This window comes from Pseudopipra pipra, chromosome 18, assembly GCF_036250125.1.
Source record: "Pseudopipra pipra isolate bDixPip1 chromosome 18, bDixPip1.hap1, whole genome shotgun sequence".
NCBI lineage: Eukaryota > Metazoa > Chordata > Aves > Passeriformes > Pipridae > Pseudopipra > Pseudopipra pipra.
Window position 1 is genome coordinate 4,244,029 of NC_087566.1, and position 22,836 is coordinate 4,266,864.

The 22,836-nt window shown below is 44.4% G+C and overlaps 1 protein-coding gene across 1 annotated transcript; it reads left to right on the plus strand.

Moving 5' to 3' along the window:
* Positions 1-1,454: 1,454 nt before the first annotated feature.
* On the plus strand, positions 1,455-22,824 carry RNF10 (ring finger protein 10). The gene is made up of 17 exons (XM_064675429.1): positions 1,455-2,046; positions 7,375-7,577; positions 10,101-10,300; positions 11,317-11,407; positions 12,439-12,623; positions 12,701-12,837; positions 14,342-14,502; positions 14,839-14,967; positions 15,120-15,378; positions 15,604-15,737; positions 16,795-16,912; positions 17,259-17,360; positions 17,867-18,001; positions 18,907-19,004; positions 19,233-19,293; positions 19,444-19,602; positions 20,503-22,824. Exons 1-17 carry the CDS (start codon positions 1,884-1,886, stop codon positions 20,577-20,579), a joined length of 2,412 nt encoding a protein of 803 aa, XP_064531499.1. The 5' UTR covers positions 1,455-1,883; the 3' UTR covers positions 20,580-22,824.
* Positions 22,825-22,836: the final 12 nt, after the last annotated feature.

A 22,836-nucleotide genomic window follows, 5' to 3' on the forward strand; every position in this document is an offset into this window, starting at 1 on the left:
AGAGTGGCGGGCCTTGTGTGGGTCCGGCTGGAGAGCGGGTGCTGAACGGGACCCGGCATTTCAGCCGCCGCTGCTCGGGTTGTGCCCAGGGTTGTGCCCGTTGTGCTCATTTAAAGAGGATGAGTGTTTGTTCATAATGTTTTCCTATTGAACATTATTTTGGACTTTAAAAAAATGAAGCAAAAATGTTGGTATGTAAGTAGTTCAAAAGGGATGAGTTCTGTGGACTCTATTTAATCCTTTACTCTTTGCTCCAGAAAGAGCACTTGAATAGTAAAGGTAAGTTCTTAGTGGTCTCTCTTGCAGGATTTTGACAGGAAATATATTTAATGCATTCCTACCCGGCAGTGCACTGTGGGAAGGAATTCTGCAGCTGTGTGACTCAAGACCAGTCTCTTCATCCTCTTCTGCCTGTGTTCTTTTCTCCTCAAGGGTGCTCAGAACCATGGACTGTTTCTCAGATTCTCATCTTGTGACTCAGTTGTGTGCTAATGGCACAAAGCCTGGTGCCTTCAGCCTCCCTGAGGAAGCAGACCTTGGCCTCCAAGGGCAGTGTCAGGGATTTCATTAGCATAGTTGTTTTTACTGGGGGGTGGGAGGGGCAACTTCCTTGTATTTATTTTCTTCCCACGGCCAGCTTATTTGCAAATAAAAATGTTGTGTTTTGCCTTGGAAAGCTTTTTTCTCTCAAATCCAGAAGATCTAAACACTGTGGTAAGCATACTCATAATGTGGTCGGTAATTCTAAGAGTAATAGACCTAAACGGGGAACAAACAGCAGTTTAAATAAGGCCTTTTATGAGGCTTTTCTTAAAATAATTTTTATAGAGGATTTATTGAAATGTGTAAAGCACAAGTTCTCGGATTTGTTGATCTGGTGTTACAGGGCATGGGGCAGAGAATTTTTCCTTTAGCAGGTGCAACAAATGAGCAACAAAATTCAAATTATGGCTTTATCTCTGTAGGTACAAAACTAGTGTTGAAGCTTTTACTTTGAGGGCTGTAGATTCAGATCATGGTATGAATTACGGGGGGAGAGGTGCCCTTATGTGCTCCACCCCTGCTGTTTTTGAAGAAACTGGGAACTGCACTCCCATTGAACTTGAAGCTCTCATCCCTAAAATAATGGGAGGGGATCAGGAGCTGCATTCAAGATCTATATTATTTTAAAGTTTTTTAAAAAAAATGCCTTTAGGATCTCTGTTGCCTCGTGGGGTCTTTTCCCCGTTTTGCTTTGAAGGACAAGTTAAAAACTATCGCTTCAATTAGGCACGATGTTTTTTGATTTTTGTGGTTTTTCTTTACTTTTGCTGTTATTTGCTGCAGGTCGGCGGCAATGACTCGATATCAGACGATGTTACGCCCTCTCGGGCGCTGCCGGAGGAGGGGCGGGCAGGGCTCGGTGTGCGCGGCTCCCGGCGCCCCGCGCGGCCGAGGACTACGAGTCCCGTCATGCCCTGGGGCCCGCCCGGCACCGGCTCCATCCGGGTCCGGCCACTGCTGCGGGCGACTCGTCGCCATTACGGGGCAGCGGCGGCCGAGCCGGGGCCGGTGCGGCACCGAGCAGCCGGTGGGTGCCGGGGTGGTCCCGACCCCCTCGGGCGGAGGCAGCGCCGGGCCCCGCGGGGCTCCCTGAGCAGCTCGTCCCTTCCCCCTCCCCTCCCCTTCGCCCGGAGCCCCGCAGGCCCGGCCCGGCCTCCCGCGGCCCACCCCGGTTCGAGCGGAGCAGCGAGAAGATGTCGCCATGAAGGAGGCCGAGGCCGCCCTGCGCCGCCCCCGCCGGTCGCCCCCGCGGGCCATGAGCCTGGGCCCCCGCCGGCTCCGCCAGCGCCCGTCGTGCCCCCCCGCCCTGGGCCGCCGCTCGCCCGCCGGGGCGCCCGTTGATGCTGCAGAGCCCGCCCGGCGCCACCCCCGCCACAGCCCCCGCCATGGACAAGAGCAGCCCCTGCGGCTCCGGAGCGCCCGGACCCTCGGCCGGCAGCAAAGGGCAGCAGCCGCGGTCCGCCTCGACCGGGCCCGCCGCGGGGGAGTCTAAGCCCAAAGGCGGTGAGAGCCGGGAAGGGGCTCTGGGGAAAGGGATGGAAGAGGAGGGAGGGGGTAACCGTGGGGCAGTGGGGGCCCACGGCCTGTGCCGCGGTTGGGTTCGTGGCGAAGCTGGACTTCGCCTTGTCGGGTTGTTTGTCTCTCAGCTGGGTTTTTAATAGGCGGCGTTTCAGGTCACTGCTTGTTTTTGGTTTCTTTTTCCTTCCTCTTCCGGCTCTGTTCGCTGTTCGCAGAGCTGGGATTCCCACTCTCCTCTTCCTTTAAGGATTAGTACTTTATCTTCATTACTATTGGAGTAATCAGCTTTAGAGATAAAGCTCTGCTTCTATAGTAAGCACATACGTTTGCCAGTGCCTGTGAAAAAAACCCTTAACTTCATTCTGTACTCAGTGTGTTGTTACACCTCGCTAAGGGTCTGATATCCTACACAGCATTCCCCTTATCCCGGTGTTTGTGACCTGCTTTGGGGGAGCTCAGAGTTAGATGTGTGTTGTTTGCTCATCTGGCATTCAAGCCAAAGTGTCACAGCTGTCATTGCAAACAGCTGGTTCTGCTGACAAAGCGGTTCACCAGGAGCCAGGATAGTTCCTGTCATCTTTTCATGGTAAGACCTAAGCCCACTCTGGTTCTCTAAACATCTTGGGGAGCAGAGTGTTCCTGGCAACCTTGCATTTTTTTTTCTAAAATTAGAAATGGGGCAATAGTGATTAAAATTAGTGGTTTTAATCCTGTAACTATGTGAGAGGCTGTCAACAGGTTACTACACCACCATTGCTGTACTAATTTCCTTCCTCCTCAGTGGTTTGTTTCAGCTGTATTACTTCAGGTCTCTGAGAAAGCAGCAGTGTACCCCAGAGGGTTAACAAAATGGGTATCTTGAAGTGTTTGTTGACTTCTTTTTGGACCTCCTAAATGCGCTCATGTCGTGGGTAACAAAGTATTACCTGCTCTTCACCTCTGTTAATTGATCTTCCACAGGATTGACAGAAGTGGGACATGGGAAGTGACTCACCCACAGCTCCCCAGGTTGTGGCGTAGCTGTGCAATTACAGTGAAATTTTAACTTCAAATTCAAACATGTAAAAATCTTTTTAGGGAGAACTTTTTCTGTCCCTGTCTTGCCAAGAGACACCTCCTCACTACAGCTTCTTTTGTAGTGATGTGTGGTGCTGTATGGAGGGTTGTTCACAGAATACAAACATCCTTCAGGAAGGAGTTAAGGTGGCCTGTGCTGTGACTGGCATGCCTTCATGTAGAAGATATGGTATCTGTGCTGAGGAAGGAAGTAAAAGGCCTGTCATTTCAGCCCAGAATGAAAATGTTAAGTGATTTTTGTGGAATGTCACGTTTTACAGGCTTGAAACAATGCCACTGGTAGAAGAGGAGCAGTGGGGAGAGGAATCCTGATGCCTACTCCAATACTTCTGATTTTCAGAGTTATTAAGACCTCTGTGTTAATTGTGTGTTTTGGTAGCTGTTGCACGTAGGACGCTGGCACGTCACCGTATGTGATTTTTTTTCTTGAGTTCCTTATCATTGGACATGTAGCTGATGTGGTCCACCCAATTTCCCTCCCTTTTCAGGAAAGGTGTAGGATGTATTCTCTGTTTCTCCTCTGAAATGGAAAGTATTTTTATGGACCACAGACCTTCCCCAGATGGTCACTGGGTTGAGTTCACTCCAGCTCTTGCCATTTCATGCTTTCCAGAGTTACCTGCTGGAACTGTCCAGCTGAGGAAATGGACACTCATGAAACTCTGTGGCAGCTTCCCCTTCTGTTCCTCTTGCAGCATAGCTGGAAATGGGCTAAATAGAATATTATATTCTCTTCTACTTGTGGAAGTTGGATTCCACCTATCTTTCAAACTTGGCCTTAGAATCTAAATTAAACTCGGAAGTTTCCAGCAGAAAAGTTTCTTTGGGTTATATATTCCAACAGGAATCACATTCCATTAGGATGGAATAAAGTAGCTAAGGAAAAACAGGCTTGTTGGGTGTCTCTGCAGCCCTGGAGACCTGATGGACATCATCTGTTCTCACAGAAGTTCTGGGCCTTATCATACCCCGTGTGAGATGCTTGGCTGGGCTGTGTGAGTGCTTGGTCACCTCTTGCTCACTGGGATGTTTGCCTTGGCAGCAGCAATAGCTTCAGTGTGTTTTCATGAAACCACCCTGTGGCTTTAGTGTGATCCACCACAAACCCCTTATGCAATACTGTTGGCTTCAGCACAGCTCAGCAGAAAAGAAGAGATGAATAAAGGTGGAAGGAAACTACAGTTCTCACCCCAGCAGCAAACCAGTACTGCAGCCCCAGTGCCAGAATGGTCACCTAGAGCTGCTCCTAGTCCTGTGAACTTGGTCTCCTCTCTCTGGGTCTTTGGAAATACAGGGCCTGCTCCAAAATGCATGAGCAGTTTTGTTATTTGTGTTTTTAAGTTATGTAGACAGTATTTTTTTATAAGTCTCTTGGAGTGTGGATGGGTAGCTACATCCACATAATCTGTATATATATATAGGTTAGATCCTATGAAAACAGCAAAAGGACAGAGGACCTGAGTGAAAAGTACCTCACCAGCACTTGCTGTTGCTCATTCCTAATTTGCCAAGGAAAGAAAGAAAAAAACAAACTATCAAATCCAAACTTATGCTGCTTAAAACTGGGCTCTGACAAGAGAGGATAGCAGTGAGAATCCTTCACTTTTCTCCCTGCATGAGTGCAGCTGTCCTGCCCTGCTCTTTGTGGGAGTGCAGGGATGGGTGATATAAAGCAGAGAGCTCCCTGATGTGGAATGCTGGAAGGGTTGGAACAGTGTTGCTTAGGTTCAGGGTGGAGGAAAAGTGTTCCAGTTTACAAATGCATAGTCCAGATCTTGTCTGCTGACCGATTTCAGGGCTACTCTGATGGACCAGACTTCTCCTGAGGATAATTATTCTAGGAGCAGGGAGGAACTAGCAATCCATAAAATCAGATTTGAAGCATTGTGAGATTGGTTGTAAGGTCCTTTTAACACAGGCACAGGTGGAGAGTCCTTTCCTATAAATGTGAGAGTCAGTAGTGATTCTCAAAGACTTTGAGAGTTGTCTTGAAAGGATCTGTAGTATGACAGGAATGTGTGTAAACCAGCTGACTGACAAATTTGGTGGTGAGTAACTTGATTAAAGCTTAAAGTGGTAGGAAATTCTTCTGTCAGCTGCAGGTGCAAGCTGTTCCTTGTTCCTGGTCCTTGTAAAGACCCACTTTAGACTGATTTCTCTTGAGTTGTTTCTTTTCCTCATTTGAAGATTGCAGAGAAACTGCAAAGTTGTACAGGCAATAGTGTGTACCCCTCTAGAGTATTCACTGAAACTGGAGATTTATGAAGGTCGTGGAGCTCTAAAGGGACAAGCTCTGCTTCTGAATAACTGAAGTTATTCAGTTATTCAAAATTACTTAATTTTTTACCAGAGACTCAGAGGTGTTGATTATTCCTTCTTCCCTACAAACACTCTCAAGAAACACTCCGAGTAATCATTCAGCCAGACCTGGTCACACCCTCAATACTTGGCAGCTTCTGGTGTGTTTTTTTTCCTGATAACACTCAAGCCATGTCTTTTTAGCCTGATGTGCATTAAAGCAGTGCCAGCTATGCAAGCGTGTGTTTGAGTTACACAGCTGTGCTTCTGACAGAGTTGATTTAATTCTGAATTAAAGGATCAGCCCTTTCAATAGCAGAGTAAATGACCAGTTCTGATGATAAAGTTTGTCTGCAAAAAATGGCTCTGTCACATCATGTGAAAGTAATGATAGTGTCTTTCTATAACTGTAGTTGCAGGCAAAGACTGAAATCTGCCAAGTGGAAGAAACAGCAGAGCACCACAAAACCCCATCCAGCCACTTTTATTACTTAGTTTATTCTTAAGAAGTTGGATTCTCAGTAATATATAATAACACACAACCTTCCAGTCCTCTGCCCACCTTTTTGGGGGGGTGCAAGTGGGAGAGGAAACTTAAAGTAACAAAAAAAAAAAAAAAAAGAAAAACTATGTGAATGACACTACTCCAGCTGTTTTATATGCTTGGGTAGATGGGAAGCAGTGCTGGGAAAGGGGAAAACTGGAAGCACCAGCAATGAAACTGCCCATGTGGAAACATGATCCTGAACCACAGTGGTGTGTTTGCCTAACATGTAAGGTTTATATTAAGGGGTGGGGAGGACTGCAAAGTGGGAAAAGGGAAACCAGAAGGCTTTTATAAATGCAACTAGATATTGTGTGGGGCCTTGCTGTTTGTGTAATGTTTACTGGGTATCCAGAGTGACTTCGGGGCTGGCTGGTGCGGGTGGATGTCTTGCTGGGCCTGTGGAGTTTTGTTTCTAAGCTTATCAACATACCTCTTCTACAAATAAAACTTAGGGCAGGTGGTGGAAATGCCAGGTTAAGCGACAGGTCAGCAGTCTGTTGTGTCCTTGGGCAACTCTGATCTTGTGTTAAGACTACTAGAAATGCCTTCATAGTATTAACACCCTGTTCTAGCAGTCTGATGTAGCAGCTGTTTTAGACACAGGGAACTCCTCTCAGGAGCCTGACTGATTTTTCTGCTCTTGTGAGCTTTATTCCTGCAGTATTTTGTTTTGTGCTTCACCACTACGTCCTGTATTAGGGTCAGTGGTGTGCTCAGCATGGTTTTTGGCAAACAGTTCTGGCTGCATAGGTTGGTGGACTTAGTACTTAGACATTAGGTATGTGCCCTGCAAGGCCACAGAGCATTGAGTTTGTACTTCAAGATAAATTAGCATTTGTTGGCCTCATGACATAGAGGTATATTTTTAAAACAGAATTAGATCTGTTGGGGTCTTTTAAGCATAGGGGCAGAACTGAGTGAAAACAGGTAGTGGGAGACTTCAAGAGAAACACAGGCAGTGTATTTATATGAGGGAACAACGTATGATAAATTGTGTGTTTTCAGAAAATGGAATGAAAAAAGGAACTAGTTGTTGTCAGTTTTTGTAATGTGGCATGAAGGTATGGTATGTGATGTTGGTGTTTATTGCTTAACGAACCAGGCAACACACCAACATCTGGGGAAGGCAATTCCAAATCTGGATAAAGAAAATTGAACCATTCTGATAAAAGATAAAGCACAGCAAATATATCCTTCTTTTAAACTCTTTGACCAGCTCTTTGGGCAGTGACAGGAATGAAATGGTTGGGGTTGCTGGGGGATTTGATGTCCTGATAAACACCAGGGCTCAAGGTAGTGGCTGAGATGAACTTCTCTCTGAGGTGAAGTTACACGGGGTCAACTCTGAGGCTGCTGACCTGATTCTCTTTTTTTTTTTAATCTCCTTTCAGATGGAAAGAATGCGAGTGGATCCAAACAGCGTTATAATCGTAAAAGAGAAACTTCATATTCAAAAAATGAGAACTTTTGCAGTCAGTCCCGTCGCTCCAATTCACAGAAAAGCAAAGCTTTTAACAAGATGCCCCCTCAAAGGGGAGGCAGCGGCGGAAGCGGCAAACCTTTTAGCTCTTCTAATGGTGGGAGACGAGATGAGGTGAGAATTGTAATGCCACACCTCCAGGCCCTTCTTTCTTGGGATGACAGGATGCTCTGACCTGCCTAGATAGGTCTGCTGTGTTCAGCTCCTGGGCTGGGAAGGGAAAGAGTGATAAGAGGTGCTAACTAACATCATTGAGATGCCAGAGGGAGTGTGAGCGGAGCAGCTTGGCAACAACTGAAGAGGAGTGCTCTCTGCTCTGAGAGACTAAACTGCTCCTCATCAGACTTGTGCTCCAGACCCTTCCCCAGCTCTGTTCCCTTCTCTGGACCTGCTGCAGCTCCTCAATGTCCTTGTTGTGAGGGGCCCATAACTGACCCCAGGACTCGGAAGTGCAGCTTCACCAGTGCCCAGTACAGGGGGACAATCACTTCCCTGGTCCTGCTGGCCACACTGTTTCTGATACAGACCAGGATGCTCTTGGCCTACTTGGCCATCTGGACACACTCTGGCTCAAGGTCAGCTGCTTTTGACCAGCACCCGCAGGTCCTTTCCTGACAGGCAGCTTTCCAAGTCTGGAGCATTCCATGGGGCTTGTGACCCAAGTGCAGGACCCATCACTTGGCCTTGTTGAACTTCATACCAATGACCTCAGCCTGTTGATCCAGCCTGTCCAGCTCCCTCTGCAGAGCCTTCCTGCCTTCCAGCAGATCAACTCCCGCCCAAGTTGGTGTTGTCTGCAAACTTGATTAGGGTGCCCTCCATCCCCTCAGCCAGATCATTGATAAAGACATTAAACAGGACTGGCCCCAGTGCTGAGCCCTGGGGAGCACCATTAGTGACCAGCCCCTGCTGGTGTGACTCCATTCCCCACCATCGGGGCCCAGCCATCCAGCTGGTTTTTTGCCCAGGGAACAGTGCACCCATCTGAGCCAAGAGCAGCCAGTTTCTCCAGGAGAATGCTGTGGGAAACTGTGCCAAAGCTGTGCTGAAGTCCAGGTAGACAACATCCACAGCTTTGCCCTTGTCCATTAAATGGGTCACCTTGTCACAGGAGATCAGGTTAGTCAAGCAGGACGTGCCTTTCACAAGCCTGTGCTGGCTGGGCCTGATCCCCTGGTTGTCCTGTACATTATATGTGGTGGCACTCAAGATCATCTGCTCCATAACCTTCCCTGGCATTGAGGTCAGATTGATAGGCCTGTAACTCCTTGGATCCTCCTCCTGGCCCAGCATCCCACTTGCTGACTTCCAGTGAGCTGGGACCACCCAGTTTGCCCCAGTGAGCCCTCCCACCCAGCCCCATAGACCTGTGTGTGTCTGAGTGGCACAGCAGGTGACCATTTCTCCTTGGATCATGGGGGCTTCATTCCAATCCCTGTCCCTGTCTTCCAGCTCAGGGGCTGGGTATCCTGCGGAACACCGGTCTTAGTATTAAAGTCTGAGACAAAGAAGGCATTAATTACTTCAGCCTTTTCCTATGTCACTATGTTTCACCTCCCACCACCCAATAAAGGATGGAGATTTTCCTTAGCCCTCTTTTTGTAGCTAATGTATTTATAGAAACATTTTTTATCGTCTTTTGCAGCAGCGGCCAGATTAGTTTCTAGGGCCCTTCTACTTTTCTCCATGCATAACTTCTTGACATCCTTGTAGTCCTTCAGAGCTGCCTGCCCCTTCTTCCAAAGGTCATAAACTCCTTTTTTTCCCTGAGTTCCAGCTAAAACTCTCTGTTGAGCCAGGCTGGTCTTCTTCCCCACTGACTCATATTTTGGCTCATGGGGGCAGCCTGCTCCTCTACCTTTAAGATTTCTTGAAGAATGTCCAACCTTCCTGGACTCCATTGCCCTTCAGGACATCCTCCCAAGGGACTCTTGTCACCCAGTCTCCTGAACAGGATAAAGCTTGCCCTCTGAAAATTCATTTTGTCCAACCACTTCAGTGCAAAAATTTACATGAGATGGGGGTTTTGAGGAAGTAAATGTATTGGCATAAGTGACATCAAGGTGGAGTAAAAGCAGACTGAGGCTTTTATGCTGATGTGGATCTAAATACCGTAGGCTGTTTGTGGGGTTTAACTGATTCTTTGATTTTTCAGTTTTGGTGGATGAGCAGCACTGCTTACCTAGACTGCTGACTCAAAACTCACCTGCTGCCTCTGTTGAATTCTCATTCTTTGCTTCATTATGTGAAAACTAACTGAAACAAGTACAACCTGTGCAAACAGTAATCAGAGTTGTATTGCTGTCTGTCTAAAAGAATATTGTCTGGATTCAAACAACTTTATTCTGTTACTCACCTTGACTGGGTTTTGCCAGCTTTTACTTGTCCTTACTTGTGTTTGTTTTTACACTCTCTTCCTTTTGCTCAGTGTGGGGTAAGATCACTGAGTTCTGACTTTCAGATTCTCCTGCACTTCTAATGCTGCACTACTTGATTTGCAGAACTGGGATGGGAGAAGGTGAGTGAGGGAATGCTGCATGTTCTGTGTGTAATCACTGATGGGGCCTGGGTATCCACCTGTACTGATGCTTTTGCAGTAAATTCTGGCAGGTTCTAACAAATGCTGTTGTCTCTTAGGTAGCAGAGGCTCAACGGGCAGAGTTCAGCCCTGCCCAATTCTCTGGTCCCAAGAAGATAAATCTGAACCACTTACTGAACTTCACTTTTGAACCCCGTGGCCAAGCAGGACATTTTGATGGGAATGGACATGGCAACTGGGGGAAAAGGAACAAGTGGGGACATAAACCGTTCAACAAGGAGCTTTTCCTACAGGCCAAGTGAGTGGGAGACCAACAGGGCTCTTATACTTCTGCAGAGACACTGAGCTGTAAGGGGTGAACAGCCAGGGAATTGTGTTTGGCCTTGACTACTTGTATTGTCTTTTCCAGGGTGAAATTACCTTGCCATACTGTTTTTAGTGGTAATGACTATATTTGAAAGGGACGTTGTTCTTTCCTATTTACAAGGTGTCCAATGGAGTGAGTCCTTTAGCTACAAACCAGTTAATCTGCTCTAATTTTCTGTCATCACTTTGGAATATGACACTCCATTTTGGAATATCTATGTAGTTCCCTTATGGGGGACTGTGATTTTTTTTCCAAAAAATTAGTATGTTGAGATGGAAGAGATAGCAGTTGCTGGATGAAAGCTGATTTGAATTTGTAATTTCCAGAGGCAATTACTTATATAGGTCTTAGTTCTTAAGCTGTTGATTATTTTGCAAGTCCCTAAGAGTGTAGTATAACCCAAATGATGATCAATATAGTAATCCAGCTGCAGAATTGCTTTTGACTGGAAATAATGGAGTTTGAAGTGTGTTCAGGACTCCGCTCTCTGATAATGTTAAAGATAAAAACTATTTTCAGCACTGGTGCTTCTGATTTTTCCCTATTGTTTTGTGGCTTATTGTAGTGAAATCTATTTGCAGGAACCCCAGTAGTTCTAGTTTTTGTGACCACATTTTTTCCCCATGTCGATTCCTTGTTTTTTAATAGATCCCTGATGGAGCTGGCTATTCCTTACATGTTTCTGGAAAACCACACTGCCTGGCTCATTCTGTAGTTAGTTTGTGATGTTGTGTCTAGCTGAAATTAGACACATCTGTATTCTGGAAATCTGGTTATGAATTGAACTCTTGATTTTTGTAGATAGAAGTTACTGACTACATCCAGCAGTTACTGACTACATAATTTTCTGCTGGACAAAGAAGCAGCTCAGAGAATCCTGTAAAATAGTTCTCAAAGAATTTTTAGAAACAACTGAGTGGATCATCTGTCTCTTTGCCTTTCCCCAGCTGCCAGTTTGTTGTCTCTGAAGAACAGGACTACACAGTCCACTTTGCTGATCCAGATACCTTGGTCAACTGGGACTTTGTGGAGCAAGTGGTCAGTTGTGATGGGCTAGATTTTTTTTTTCTCCTTCTTTTTCTTAAGAACCTCAACCTGTCTTTAACTGCCTCTTTCCCTCTGTGATGTTACATAAAACTCAGCTGTTTTTGAGTTGAGGCCTTTTCTGTCACTCCCACAATACTGGGAAAGATCTGTCATGGAATATATTATGAAATACTTTCATGACAGGAAAAGAGAAGTGCTAAAATCTATTAGGAAAATTAGCAGCTTCTTCTTGCTTTTGCAGATGGGAGCTCATCAAAAATAGTATCTGACATTCTGTAGACAGAGTCCTTGTGATCGAGATATTAACAGAAAACTTGGGCACGAGTCCATGGAAGAGGACTAGGGTGTAGAATTTTGAAGAATTATTCTGTGCATAGGTGGCCTATCTTGCCTAGCAACAAAATAGAAAATCTCTTTAGAATTGTGGTCAGAAGTTTGGGTTGCCTCAAGCAGAAACTTATATCTGCCAAGACAGTCTGGTGCATGGCGTAGGTGGAGAGGAGGTGGGCTTACTGTTACCTGACACTCCAAGAGAGCTGAAAAATCGAGGTGCTTGCTTGGCAGTTCTCTCTGCCACACAGAGATGCTAACAAAGTGTCTGACTAAACCCAGAATGTTCATGGAAGTGGGTAAGTTCAGTCTCGCAGCTGAGCAGGGCTGCACAAGTCTGCTTGTGTAAGTGAGGCCACAGAGCTCGTTTGCCATCTCCTCACTGTCTGAATTCAGATGATGAAGATGCTGCTAACTCTTAGAGATGATGGTGAATACCTCAGGGGAAACATGAGAAGAGTCACTTTTTAATGTCATTAGAGTAGAGATACCAGATAGGTGGCTTTGAAGGTTATTCCATGTGCAGTCTGAAGGTGTTAATTCACAGTGTACTAATTTCTTGGTAAATAAGCAGAGCCTAAAGAGCTGGAAGATAAAGTGTTAGAGTAGATCTTACAGGTGGCTTATTCTGTGTCCCAGGAACTGATTTCTGGGTCTAAAACTTGTGCTATTCTTCTCCTGTGCCATTCCAGCGAATCTGTAGCCATGAAGTGCCCTCTTGCCCAATATGTTTGTACCCACCAACCGCAGCCAAGATCACCCGCTGTGGGCACATCTTCTGCTGGGCATGTATCCTTCACTATCTCTCCTTGAGCGAAAAGACCTGGAGTAAGTGTCCTATTTGTTATGGCTCTGTTCACAAGAAGGATCTCAAGAGGTGAGACAATATTTATTAAATTATGTGTCTCTTTGAAATGTTATTTTTACACCGCTAACCTCCTCCGTACATTGCAGTGTTGTTGCTATGGAGACACGCCAGTATGCAATTGGTGATACCATTACCATGCAACTTATGAGAAGGGAGAAAGGTGTTCTGATAGCACTGCCCAAGTCTCAGTGGATGAATGTGGTGCAGCCTGTTTACATCAGAGGTGAGTGTATCCGAGTACTGGTGGCTGGAATCCTGCTCCCAGCTGTGACCAGGATTTGTGTAGACACAATTTGCCCTGGCAATGCCATGCTGTCATCTTAAAATAAACCAGATTACAAAACATGGGGTTTAACAGCTGAAAAGCTTAATGACAACATATTAACAATAAACTTTCTACCCACACTTTGTTTTTTTGTAAGGCTTTAACTTATGTGCCGTTTCCCTTCAAGTACCTGCACTGCAGACTCCTGCCTTCTCAGTCATTGCTGTTAGTTTGGTGTGTTTTGTATCCTACAGTCATTGGTGTGACTCTTGCTGCTTTTATTGGCACTTCAGTGTCCTTAACTTTTTCCCCCCTGGCTCCTCATTATACAGCTCAGCAAAAATAACTGTGTCTAAACTATTTCGAGGCTGTAATCTTCACAAGGTTTTCATCATCACTTATCAACTGAAGTCAGTGAATGATATGGTGAAATAATCAAAATTATTGCAAACCTATTCCAAACATCTGTTGCCTGACATCTTCAGTTTTCTCCAGTCAAGAATGTGACTAACTCATCATCATCTTATCTGTTAGTATCACAAAAATTTGGTGTCTAAAGAAATAATTTTACTGAACATGGCTGCTTTGTGGGCTGTCTTGGCTCACTTCATTTTGCAGTCACATTTAGGAAAGGCTGCATGCATTTAAACCCTCTGGAAAAAGTCAAGTCTCCTAAAGTGTGATGGGTATCCAGCATGGAGGCTGTGGGGTTACATGTTTCTCAGTATTTGAAAGTAAAGATCTTTAAATCCTTTCATAAAACAAACAAAAGAACAAATACAGGATTTGAGATCATTTTAAAGCCAGACAATTCAGCATTAACTTGATGTTCTGTAGACAAGGTTGGACCCTTGGGAAGCTGTGAATATAGGGACTGTATTAATATGTGATGCTGTGGTTGCTGTAAACTCTATAGTTAAGTGCTTCTGTAACAAGCATGACTACCTTTTGCTGAACTTGCAGGGTTTTTTCTTACTATTTCTGCTGTAAAATTTCTGCTTACTATTTCTTCCTGTAAAAACCTCATCATAATGTTTTGTATGGATTTTTGATACATATGGACTTGTGAATTAGTTTGAGCCAAACCAGGGGTTGCACTGAAGAAATTTCCAATTGCAGTATTTTTGAGTATATTGAGAAGAGGAAGAAGCTCTAAGACTGCATTGTTTCAGGAAGTTTTGACCCCTCAAAGGCAATGCTTCCATCATGTAGAAGTGCAGCCTTCATTTTTTTTGATGTGTAGCAACTGAGTGGCAGATAAACTGCTGTGTGAGGGAGATGTTTTTGGCAGAGCAGGTATGTGGCACCAGCCTGTGATAGAATGGTAATATGTGGACTGAGTATTGTCTTCCCTGGGGGATTAATTCACAAAACTGAGCAGCGACACAACTTCAGAAGAAGCAGCAGCCCAAACTGGTGCCTCTACATACAGACACTAATGATTGGTGCTCCTTCTGTTCAGATGACCAGCACAGCCAGTATTCAAAGCTGCTTCTGGCATCCAGGGAGCAGGTCTTGCAGCTGGTGATTCTGGAGGAGAAAGCGGCATTACTGAAACAATATGAGGAAGAAAAGCACACCCCAGAAGCTTGCTTTATTGAGGCAGCTATCCAGGAGCTGAAGGTAACAACCTCTCTGGAGGCTTTTAGTAACTTTAAGAGTGTGCTGAGTGCTGAGCATCCATGCTCTGCTGCACAGATGGTAGTGTTCTATTGGGCAAACACTGACAAACCTGTACAATATTCCTTTTCTAAGCCTTTAGGTGTCCTACTTGAGTGTTCTTTCCAGTACCAAGAAGGAGAGGACCTCTCTTTGAGTTACTCTTTATCACAGATGAATTTCTGTGAAAATCTATGAAATCTTGAAGTATAGGGCAAGGCTAAAAATAGCTGTGGTGGTGGTGGTGGTCTTATGGCTTAAATGGCAAATTGAAACTTGTTCCCTTTGAATGACCTGCAGGAGCGAGAAACAGCACTCTCTGCTGACCAGGATAAAAACAATGGCATTGCTGGAATCAGTGCAGCTGTGGAAGAATTGGTCCTAGAAAGCTCCAAGGCTGTGGAGCCTGCAGTTACCCAAGAGAAAAAGGTGGGTGACAACTCTGCTCTGGCAGATCCTGTTAGTATTTTATTCTACTTCACACTGCAGTGTACGGTGAACTCGTGCCAAAGATTTTTGCAGAGATGATAATCTTTGAAGGAGGTGGCGTGGTACTAACTGTATCCTCTCTGCTGTGGTAGTGTGGTGTGGAATATCTCTCTGCATTTGATGAGGAGCTTGTGGAGCCTTGCTCTGACCTGGCAAGTTCCTTTTCGCCTCCTGTGGAAGTAGAAGAGGCAGTGCTGGATGAAGAGGAAGTACCTGAGGTGGACACTGGGGGGGAACCTGATACGAACACTACAGAAGAATCAAATCCAGCTGAAACAAGTTACCAAGACTCTAAAGATACAGTTAGCTCTGGACATCTTGGCAACTCTCCTTTTTACTATTTTTATCAAGGTCAGTGCAATGAAATCCTGGAATCATGGGGGCAGAGATGCCTCCTTTGGGATCCTTCTTGAGGAGTTTGTCCCTTCATTAGACGCAGCTAACCCCTGTGAAATAAAAGTCCCACAGAACCTCAGAAAGGAGCTTTAATTTTATTACTGGGGGGTGTACTGAGGTGGGGAGAAGGGTACTGAAAATGAACAGGCAGAGAAGGAGTGATGATGTCTTACCTTGCAGCGGAGGACGGGCAGTGCATGTACCTTCACCCGGTGAACGTTCGGTGCCTGGTCCGTGAGTACGGCAGCTTGGAGAAGAGCCCCGAGAAGATAACTGCAGCTGTAGTGGAGATAACTGGCTACTCAATGACAGAGGTAGTTATTCTACCTTCTTATTAATTAGGGGCCGTGTTTTAGCAGATGTAGCTGATAGAGGAGACTTGTTTCTCTTTAGTATAATAAATAATAACTGTGAATGGGTTGGGATGCTAATCTCTGAAGGGCATCTGTGGAAAGTGCAGTGCTTTTGTTGTCTTTTGGTAAGTTGGCTGCAGTCTTGCTTTTTATTTTCCTAGAAGGTAGCAAGTTCTAGGAGTAAGGGAATTGCAAGTTTAAGATTGGTTTGTTGTTAAAGCTGTTTTAAAACAAGCAAATTCTTTTCTCATATAAGACAGTAGCTTGAACTAGACTGATTATCATCTTTCTCAACTTGAAGTGTCTGCTTCAGTCTTAAAAAGTTGTTTCTGAGCAGTGGGATGTTATGAAAATACAGAGGATGGAAAGAAACTTCAGTGTTTTAGACAGAGGGAGTGAAAGTGCTTAAGGCACTGAAGTTCTGGAAGAGGGGATGGGTCTTGAATTAATTTACCTCAAATAAAGACAACTGTAAGAATTGACACATGCAGTTACAACTATACATAGTTTTTAATTAATCTTTTAAGAAATTATACATTCAAGTGAGAATGGATGCAGAGGTAGTAGGGAATTGTCTTCAAGTTTTTCAGCCCTGCAAGGAAAAATAGAAAACTGCTTGATTCAGCCTAGCAAAGTGGTGGTCATTAGTCCAAGTAATTTAAGTATAAAAGGCAAAGTTGGTCCAGCACAAAAATAATTGCATTATAAGACTGGTATTGCAGAATTTTATTCCAGTGATGTGAGTGAGAAGGGAGGAATAACAAGAAAATCAGTAAACGAGCTGGAGTAGCTGCATCCAAATGTGATTATGGTGTAGTTGGTGGAGGTCTTGGAACATTTAGTTCTGACCCAGGGCATTCTTCACGTGTTTGTAGTTTATGAAGTAATTGTTGTGTCACTGCTGCTGGTTTTTTCCATTTGATTTGATGGGTGGTGTGCATTCCATCTCCATAAGCTGTTCATTGCTGTGGCAGCCTCTGGGCCGTGCTGTGATCATGTATTGCTCTCTTTTTATCAGGACATAAGACAACGTCATCGCTACCTCTGTCACTTGCCCCTCACCTGTGAGTTCAGCATTTGTGAACTGGCTCTGAAGCCACCTGTCATCTCTAAGGAGACTTTAGAGTTGTTTTCAGGTTGGTACTACCTTTCTGGTAGCCTCTGCCACGTATCCATGAGGGTGAAGGGGAAGTCATTCTTATCCCTTAATGGTGGAAAAAAGAACATACATAGCAGCTTTACTCCTCTAGCATCAACTATCAGATGACTGCTAGACAGACCAACCCCAATTCACTGTTTTTTAGACAACAATTATAAAAAGAATAAAAAAATTCCTGACTGCTTGGAAGAGCATATGTCGTTTGTAAGAATATTTTGTTACTGATGTGTTATGACTGAATATGTTGTTGTCAGAGCTGGAGAAAACACTGCCAGAGCATTGGTGTGGGGTTTTTGATATCCAGTGTTGTGCATTGCTCCTAGATGACCTTGAGAAGAGGAAACGCCTGCGGCAGAAGAAAGCTCGCGATGAGCGACGGCGCGAACGCAGAATTGAGATGGAAGAGAACAAGAAACAGGGCAAATGTAAGTCGTGATTGCTCCTAACTGGTGGATTTGCAGTCATATTTAGTTGCTGACCTGATTTTGTGAGCAGTAAGGATGAACTCTAAGGCCTTTAGTTTGTAGTGTGTACTTAGAGCAAGATTACAAAGTGTTAGAAACAATGTCAGTATAGTGAAAAAGATAAGCTGTTTTAGTCAGGATGTTAAGTGATGTTATGCAATGGCTGCATACTTACCTTTCTGGGAGAGACAGAGGGCATATGAGGGCACAGCTCTATCTCCAGGGTGTAGAAATCTCTCAGGATTCTTAGTTTCTGTTTTTATAGTAATCACGATGTAGAGTGAAAAGTGAAGAAGGAAAAAAAGGCCTAGGAACTGCTTCCATCCAGCAGCAGGGCTTGTACTTGGTCTCTGAAATAGAGGGTGGAAAGAAAATTGAGTTGGCACCTCCTAGACTCCTGAAACAACTTGCATATTGACAGTCCTCCCCCACATTGTGTAGTGCTTTAATTTAAAACCTCTTTCTAGATCCAGAGGTCCATATTGCTTTAGAGAATCTGCAGCAGTTCCCTGCTTTTACTTCTTGCCCTGGAGAAACTACCAGCATTGATCATCAGAGCTTCTGTCAGTCTCCTCTTGGCAGAAGCCCTGTGTTTCAGACAGGTGAGCATCTGCAAAAACACACCACATCTAGCTCTTGATTATTCTTTTGGGATCTATTGCTCAGGTCTTCATGCTGAACTTTCTCAATACTGATCAAAGATGGCTTCTTTTCAGAGAAGTTGTGGCTGTTCAAGGCCAGGTTGGATGGGGCTCTGAGCAACCTGGTCTGGTGAAAGGTGCCCATGTCAGGGGAATTGGAACGAGATGATCCTCAAGTCCCTTCCCACCCAAACCATTCTGGATTGCCTGTGAGATCATACACAAAAGGCTGATGTAGCTAAGAAACATTCTGGTCCTTTGTCTGCTTTTTACTACCTCTACCTCAGTGACTTGGAGATCTGCCCTGTAGTTACCCCATCTTTTAAATCTCTGCTGAGGCAAATAAAAGGAAAAAAATGCCCCCGAAAGGGAAGAGAAGTGTGTATGCCAGGAAAACACTGCTGGCATTTTTTCTTTCTACCCTCTCCATCTTCCCCACCACATTATACTAAAATAAAATGTAGCTGATAAGCACTCAGTTAGGTTGTTGTCCAGTGATGCTTTACCAAATGTTTTATCTTGCAGTTCATAAAAAGTATTAAATAGAAACTAATCTAATGTTTTTCCCAAAACCAAAACAAAAACTCAACACTCCTCCAAAACCAAAACAACCCCCCCAACACCCCAAAAAAAGCAAACCCACAAACAAACTCAAAAAAACCCCCACAACCCAACTTAAATTTCCCATAAATAAAAAGATTGAGGAAATTTGAGAGGTCCCACTGTGTGACTGATGGATGGAACCAATGAGGTAAAAATGGTTAATTACATAAGATAAAACTTTGTTTCATCTTGATAAGCAGCATAATGAATGTCTTTGCTGAATGCAGCTGGTTTTAATTCATTCTGTGCTCCTTTCTCTGTAGAGTCTCTTCCAGCTCCATTGTCACCTGCTGCCAGCCAGGTCAGCCCATTGCTCTGTGGGAGTTTGGAAGAAGAGTCTCCCTTCCCTTCCTTTGCCCAGGTAAGTTGTGTAGCAGAGTAAATCTTGTCAGAATTACCCATGTCTTAGTTGGGGATTAATCTGATAATACAGTTGCTTTCCCCACAAAAACAATCTGGGATAAATCTTAGGGAGACATCATAGGGTTAGAGTGCTTGAAGGGGTTCCTAAATTTTTTTGCCACTTAGGGTATATGCAGGTTGGTTCTAGTACATGGAGTTTAATAATATCTTACAACTTTTTTGATAGATGTTGAGAGTTGGAAAGGCAAAACCAGAAACATGGCCTAAACCTGTTCCAAAGACAAGAGGTAAGAGAATTTGATATTGATACTTCAGGTTCTCTGCCATGCACTTAAATCTGAGAAATCTTGAAGCTTCACAAGAAACATCTGGAGTGAGGAGGGGCTTTTGCATGGGGGAAGTTTAATGCAGCCTTTGCATCTCTTTCCCTCTTTCAGATGAGAACACTCTGGCACTCCCTGTGCCCGTGGATAGTGATGGAGAAAGTGACAGCTCTGACCGCATCCCTGTGCCCAGCTTCCAGAATTCCTTCAGCCAAGCCATTGAGGCAGCCCTCCTGAAACTGGACAAACCGTCCACGGCTGATCATCTGGCAGGTAAAAGGCAGAGGGGAAGGCAGGAAAGATTTCTGAAGTGAAAAAAATGGAATATATCTCCTTCTTCCTCTGGGAGAAGTGAGAGCAGCAATTTTGAGGACCAGAAATTGGCCAGAGAACAGTTCTGAAAAATTGTCAGGTTGTGGTTTCTGAACAGCTTGAGTAGGGCTTCTGTCAGCTTAAAGCAGCCTCTTAGTGGGAGCTGAGATCTCCAACTAGCAAAGAATCCTGTTAGGACAGAGATGGCTTTTGACAATCCTGTTTGCCATGTCTCTGCTGGAACTTAAATTCAGGTTATGCATTTTTAAACTAAAAATACCTGAGCTGCTGAACTACCGCTCAAGTTTGACCAAAATGCTGAGTTAACTGCTGGCTGAAATTACAAGTTAAGGAGTGTGAAACAAATTGAGGTGAGCTTAAACCTCCAGCAAATTGAGATGGACTTAAACCAGCCTGATGCTGGCTGATAAAACTCATTTATAATGCTCAGTTCTGATGTTCAGCTTTGGCTTCTGTCTGGAAACTGCACTGGATGATGGAGAGAGTTGGATGGGAGGGCCTGGGAGTTCAGTGGAGTATCAGCTCCAGTTGTGTTTTTTGGACATGGATGGAAGTGGTATTTATCAGACAGACAAATTGCTGCATGCATGCAGTCCTGGGATCTGCTGTTGCAACAGCAACTTTGCAATCAGTTATGCTTGTTTTAAGTGTGTTTTAGGTGTGATGGAGTCTCCCTTAGTTTGTCTGCAGTAATTTTTTTGTTAAAATTAAACTACCTGGTGTTCAGTGAGTTGATAGGAAGTGTTGTGGACCTGTAGAAGCCATTTAGGTTAGGGAAGACCATTTGTGTGATGTTCCTTTCCATGAGAAGAATGACAGTTTCATTTTAATTCTTCACAGAGGAAAAGGGAGGCAAGAAAAGAAAGAAACAGAAGCAGAAGCTATTGTTCAGCACCTCTGTTGTTCACACAAAGTGATTCTGCTATTCAAGAGAAGTTTCCTCTCCTGATTTTCTTTTAATTTTGCTTTGTTTTGCTGCTATAGTTTTAAGTATTTAAATTTGAACAGCCTAAACTTGTGTTTCCAGAGCTTCTAGGGGCTTCAGAAGGAAACCATGACTATATGTGTTGAAGTAACATGTTTTGATTCCAACTGCTTAATGAATTTATACTGAAACAGAGTTTTGAAAGTAACAACCCAGAGACAAATCCACCAAGGCTTCTAATTGCCGAGTCAGTTCTTTGGCCTGATAAGCAGTTTGAAAATCTTTACAGCTGTGTAGCGCTGCCAAAGTACTGCAATATTACCCAAGAGAAAGGGCAGAGAGCCTTTATTTCCCAGTAGTTAATTATTCATGGACAGAAGTCCATCTGACTGACAGTGGTGCTGTTTCAGTAAAGCTGTCAAACTGCTCTCTTGAGAAACTGGTTTTGGCTGCACTGGAAACAGGCAAAAGAGCTTACTGGCTTTAGAGTGTTAGCTGCTATATCTGTTCTGTTTCTAAAGAGCAAGAATTCCTCCTGTTCTCCTGGCTTGGAAAGATTTAAAGCTGAGGTGAGTGAGTGTAAAGCAGAACTTGGCTACTTGGTTTTGAAGTGATTCAGTGAATTTGTGTATTTCAAAATGGCACTAGTGGTAGGAGGAACCTCCTGGCTTCTCTCAGTTGTTCAGCTCTGTTTTAATGTGGGTGAGTGAGGCTGCTAATTTTTTTTTATTTTATTTTTGTTTTTTGGCAATTACACATTCTTTGTAACCTGGTCATGTAGAACAAACGCTCCCCCCTAGGACTTTTGGTAACCACCTTGAATGATGGTTTGACACTGGCTGCTCTTGAGTTGGAAGAACAACTGATAGCTGAGGTCTGTAGATAACTTTTTATACCCCAGAAATAAACTGGGGTTCTCTTGTACTGGGATAAGGGCCTGTATCTGCTTGGTTCTGGGATGTAAATTGATGTGTGCTACAAACACGCCTCTTCTGGACCCCTCCCCGCTCTTTCTTTGGGTGGTCACATTCTGCACTGCTTGTGGTTTGATTTGAGCTCATGAGTTAAGTGGTGTGGATTTTGTTGAATAAAATGAACTCTAGGTGTAATGTACCAGTCAAGGCCAGCAGTTGCAATAAATCATATGCATATGCACTTCAGAGTACTAAACCCTTCCTCCTCAGCTGCAGCTGACCTGTCAGACCAGCCTGGAGCCCTAGAAAACTTAGTTCACAGATTCAAATTTTACCTTCCTGCTGACAAGAATTAATTCCAGAGAGCTGTATAAAGTACCACTAAACTTACAGTGGCAGCCTGAGTGTCTTCTGTTGTCTTTGGCCCCACTTGCACCAGTGGTCTGCCTGCACTCCTGCAGGCTTTAGCATGCTCTTTTCCTCACACCGTGAGGAAAGTGTGTGTCTGAGGCTCCTGGAGTCAGGAATTCCAACACCACTGGCAGTCATTGTTTGTGTCCCTGTTTAAAAGGCTGATGTCAATACATGGATGCTCGATTCCAAAGCAACAGGCTCCACATTACACCAGTGCTTCCTTGAGGCACATGTGCCTCAGGGGAGGCTGCTACCAGAGAGTGCACATCACAAAAGTGGCCGTAAACCAGAAAGAACAGGAGAGAGGGGAGGTAAAGAATACTTCAGCTGCTGCAGGAGGATAGAGGGAACACCTGCCAAACATTTTTTGAAAGTAGCTTGACTTCACGCTTGCTCACAACTAACCACACTTGATGGAAAGACAGTACAGCTTGTCAGGGACTGCAAAGAAACTAAGACAAGATGCCTGGAAGTGGTAACACATCTTGCTGTCAGTGCTTTAAATGCATATTGGAAAACAGTTGGTGAGGGCAGAGAAAGCAACTAAGCCATTCAAATATGCAGTTAACTGTGTTCACAGTGTGTCATTTTAAGCCATGGAACAGGAGTAACTTAGTGTCTAACCAGTATCTGTTGTGTTCTATTATCTCTGCACATTTATAGTCAACTTTTCTTTGCATTGGGAAGAGAGACAGAATAGCTGGAGCTGGTGTGACTCACCTCCACATGTCACAGGCACTAGGACAAGGGAAGTGATGTGAGCAAGGCAGGCTGTCCCTTCTGCAGGGGCAGTCTCCATAGGGACAGCGTCTTCAATTGTATCTTGTTTTCCTATGGATTCAAGATAATACCAGCAATGCTACTTTCCTGTAACTGATTGGTGTAAACTTAATAAATATCTAAGCAGTACTTGTACCTATG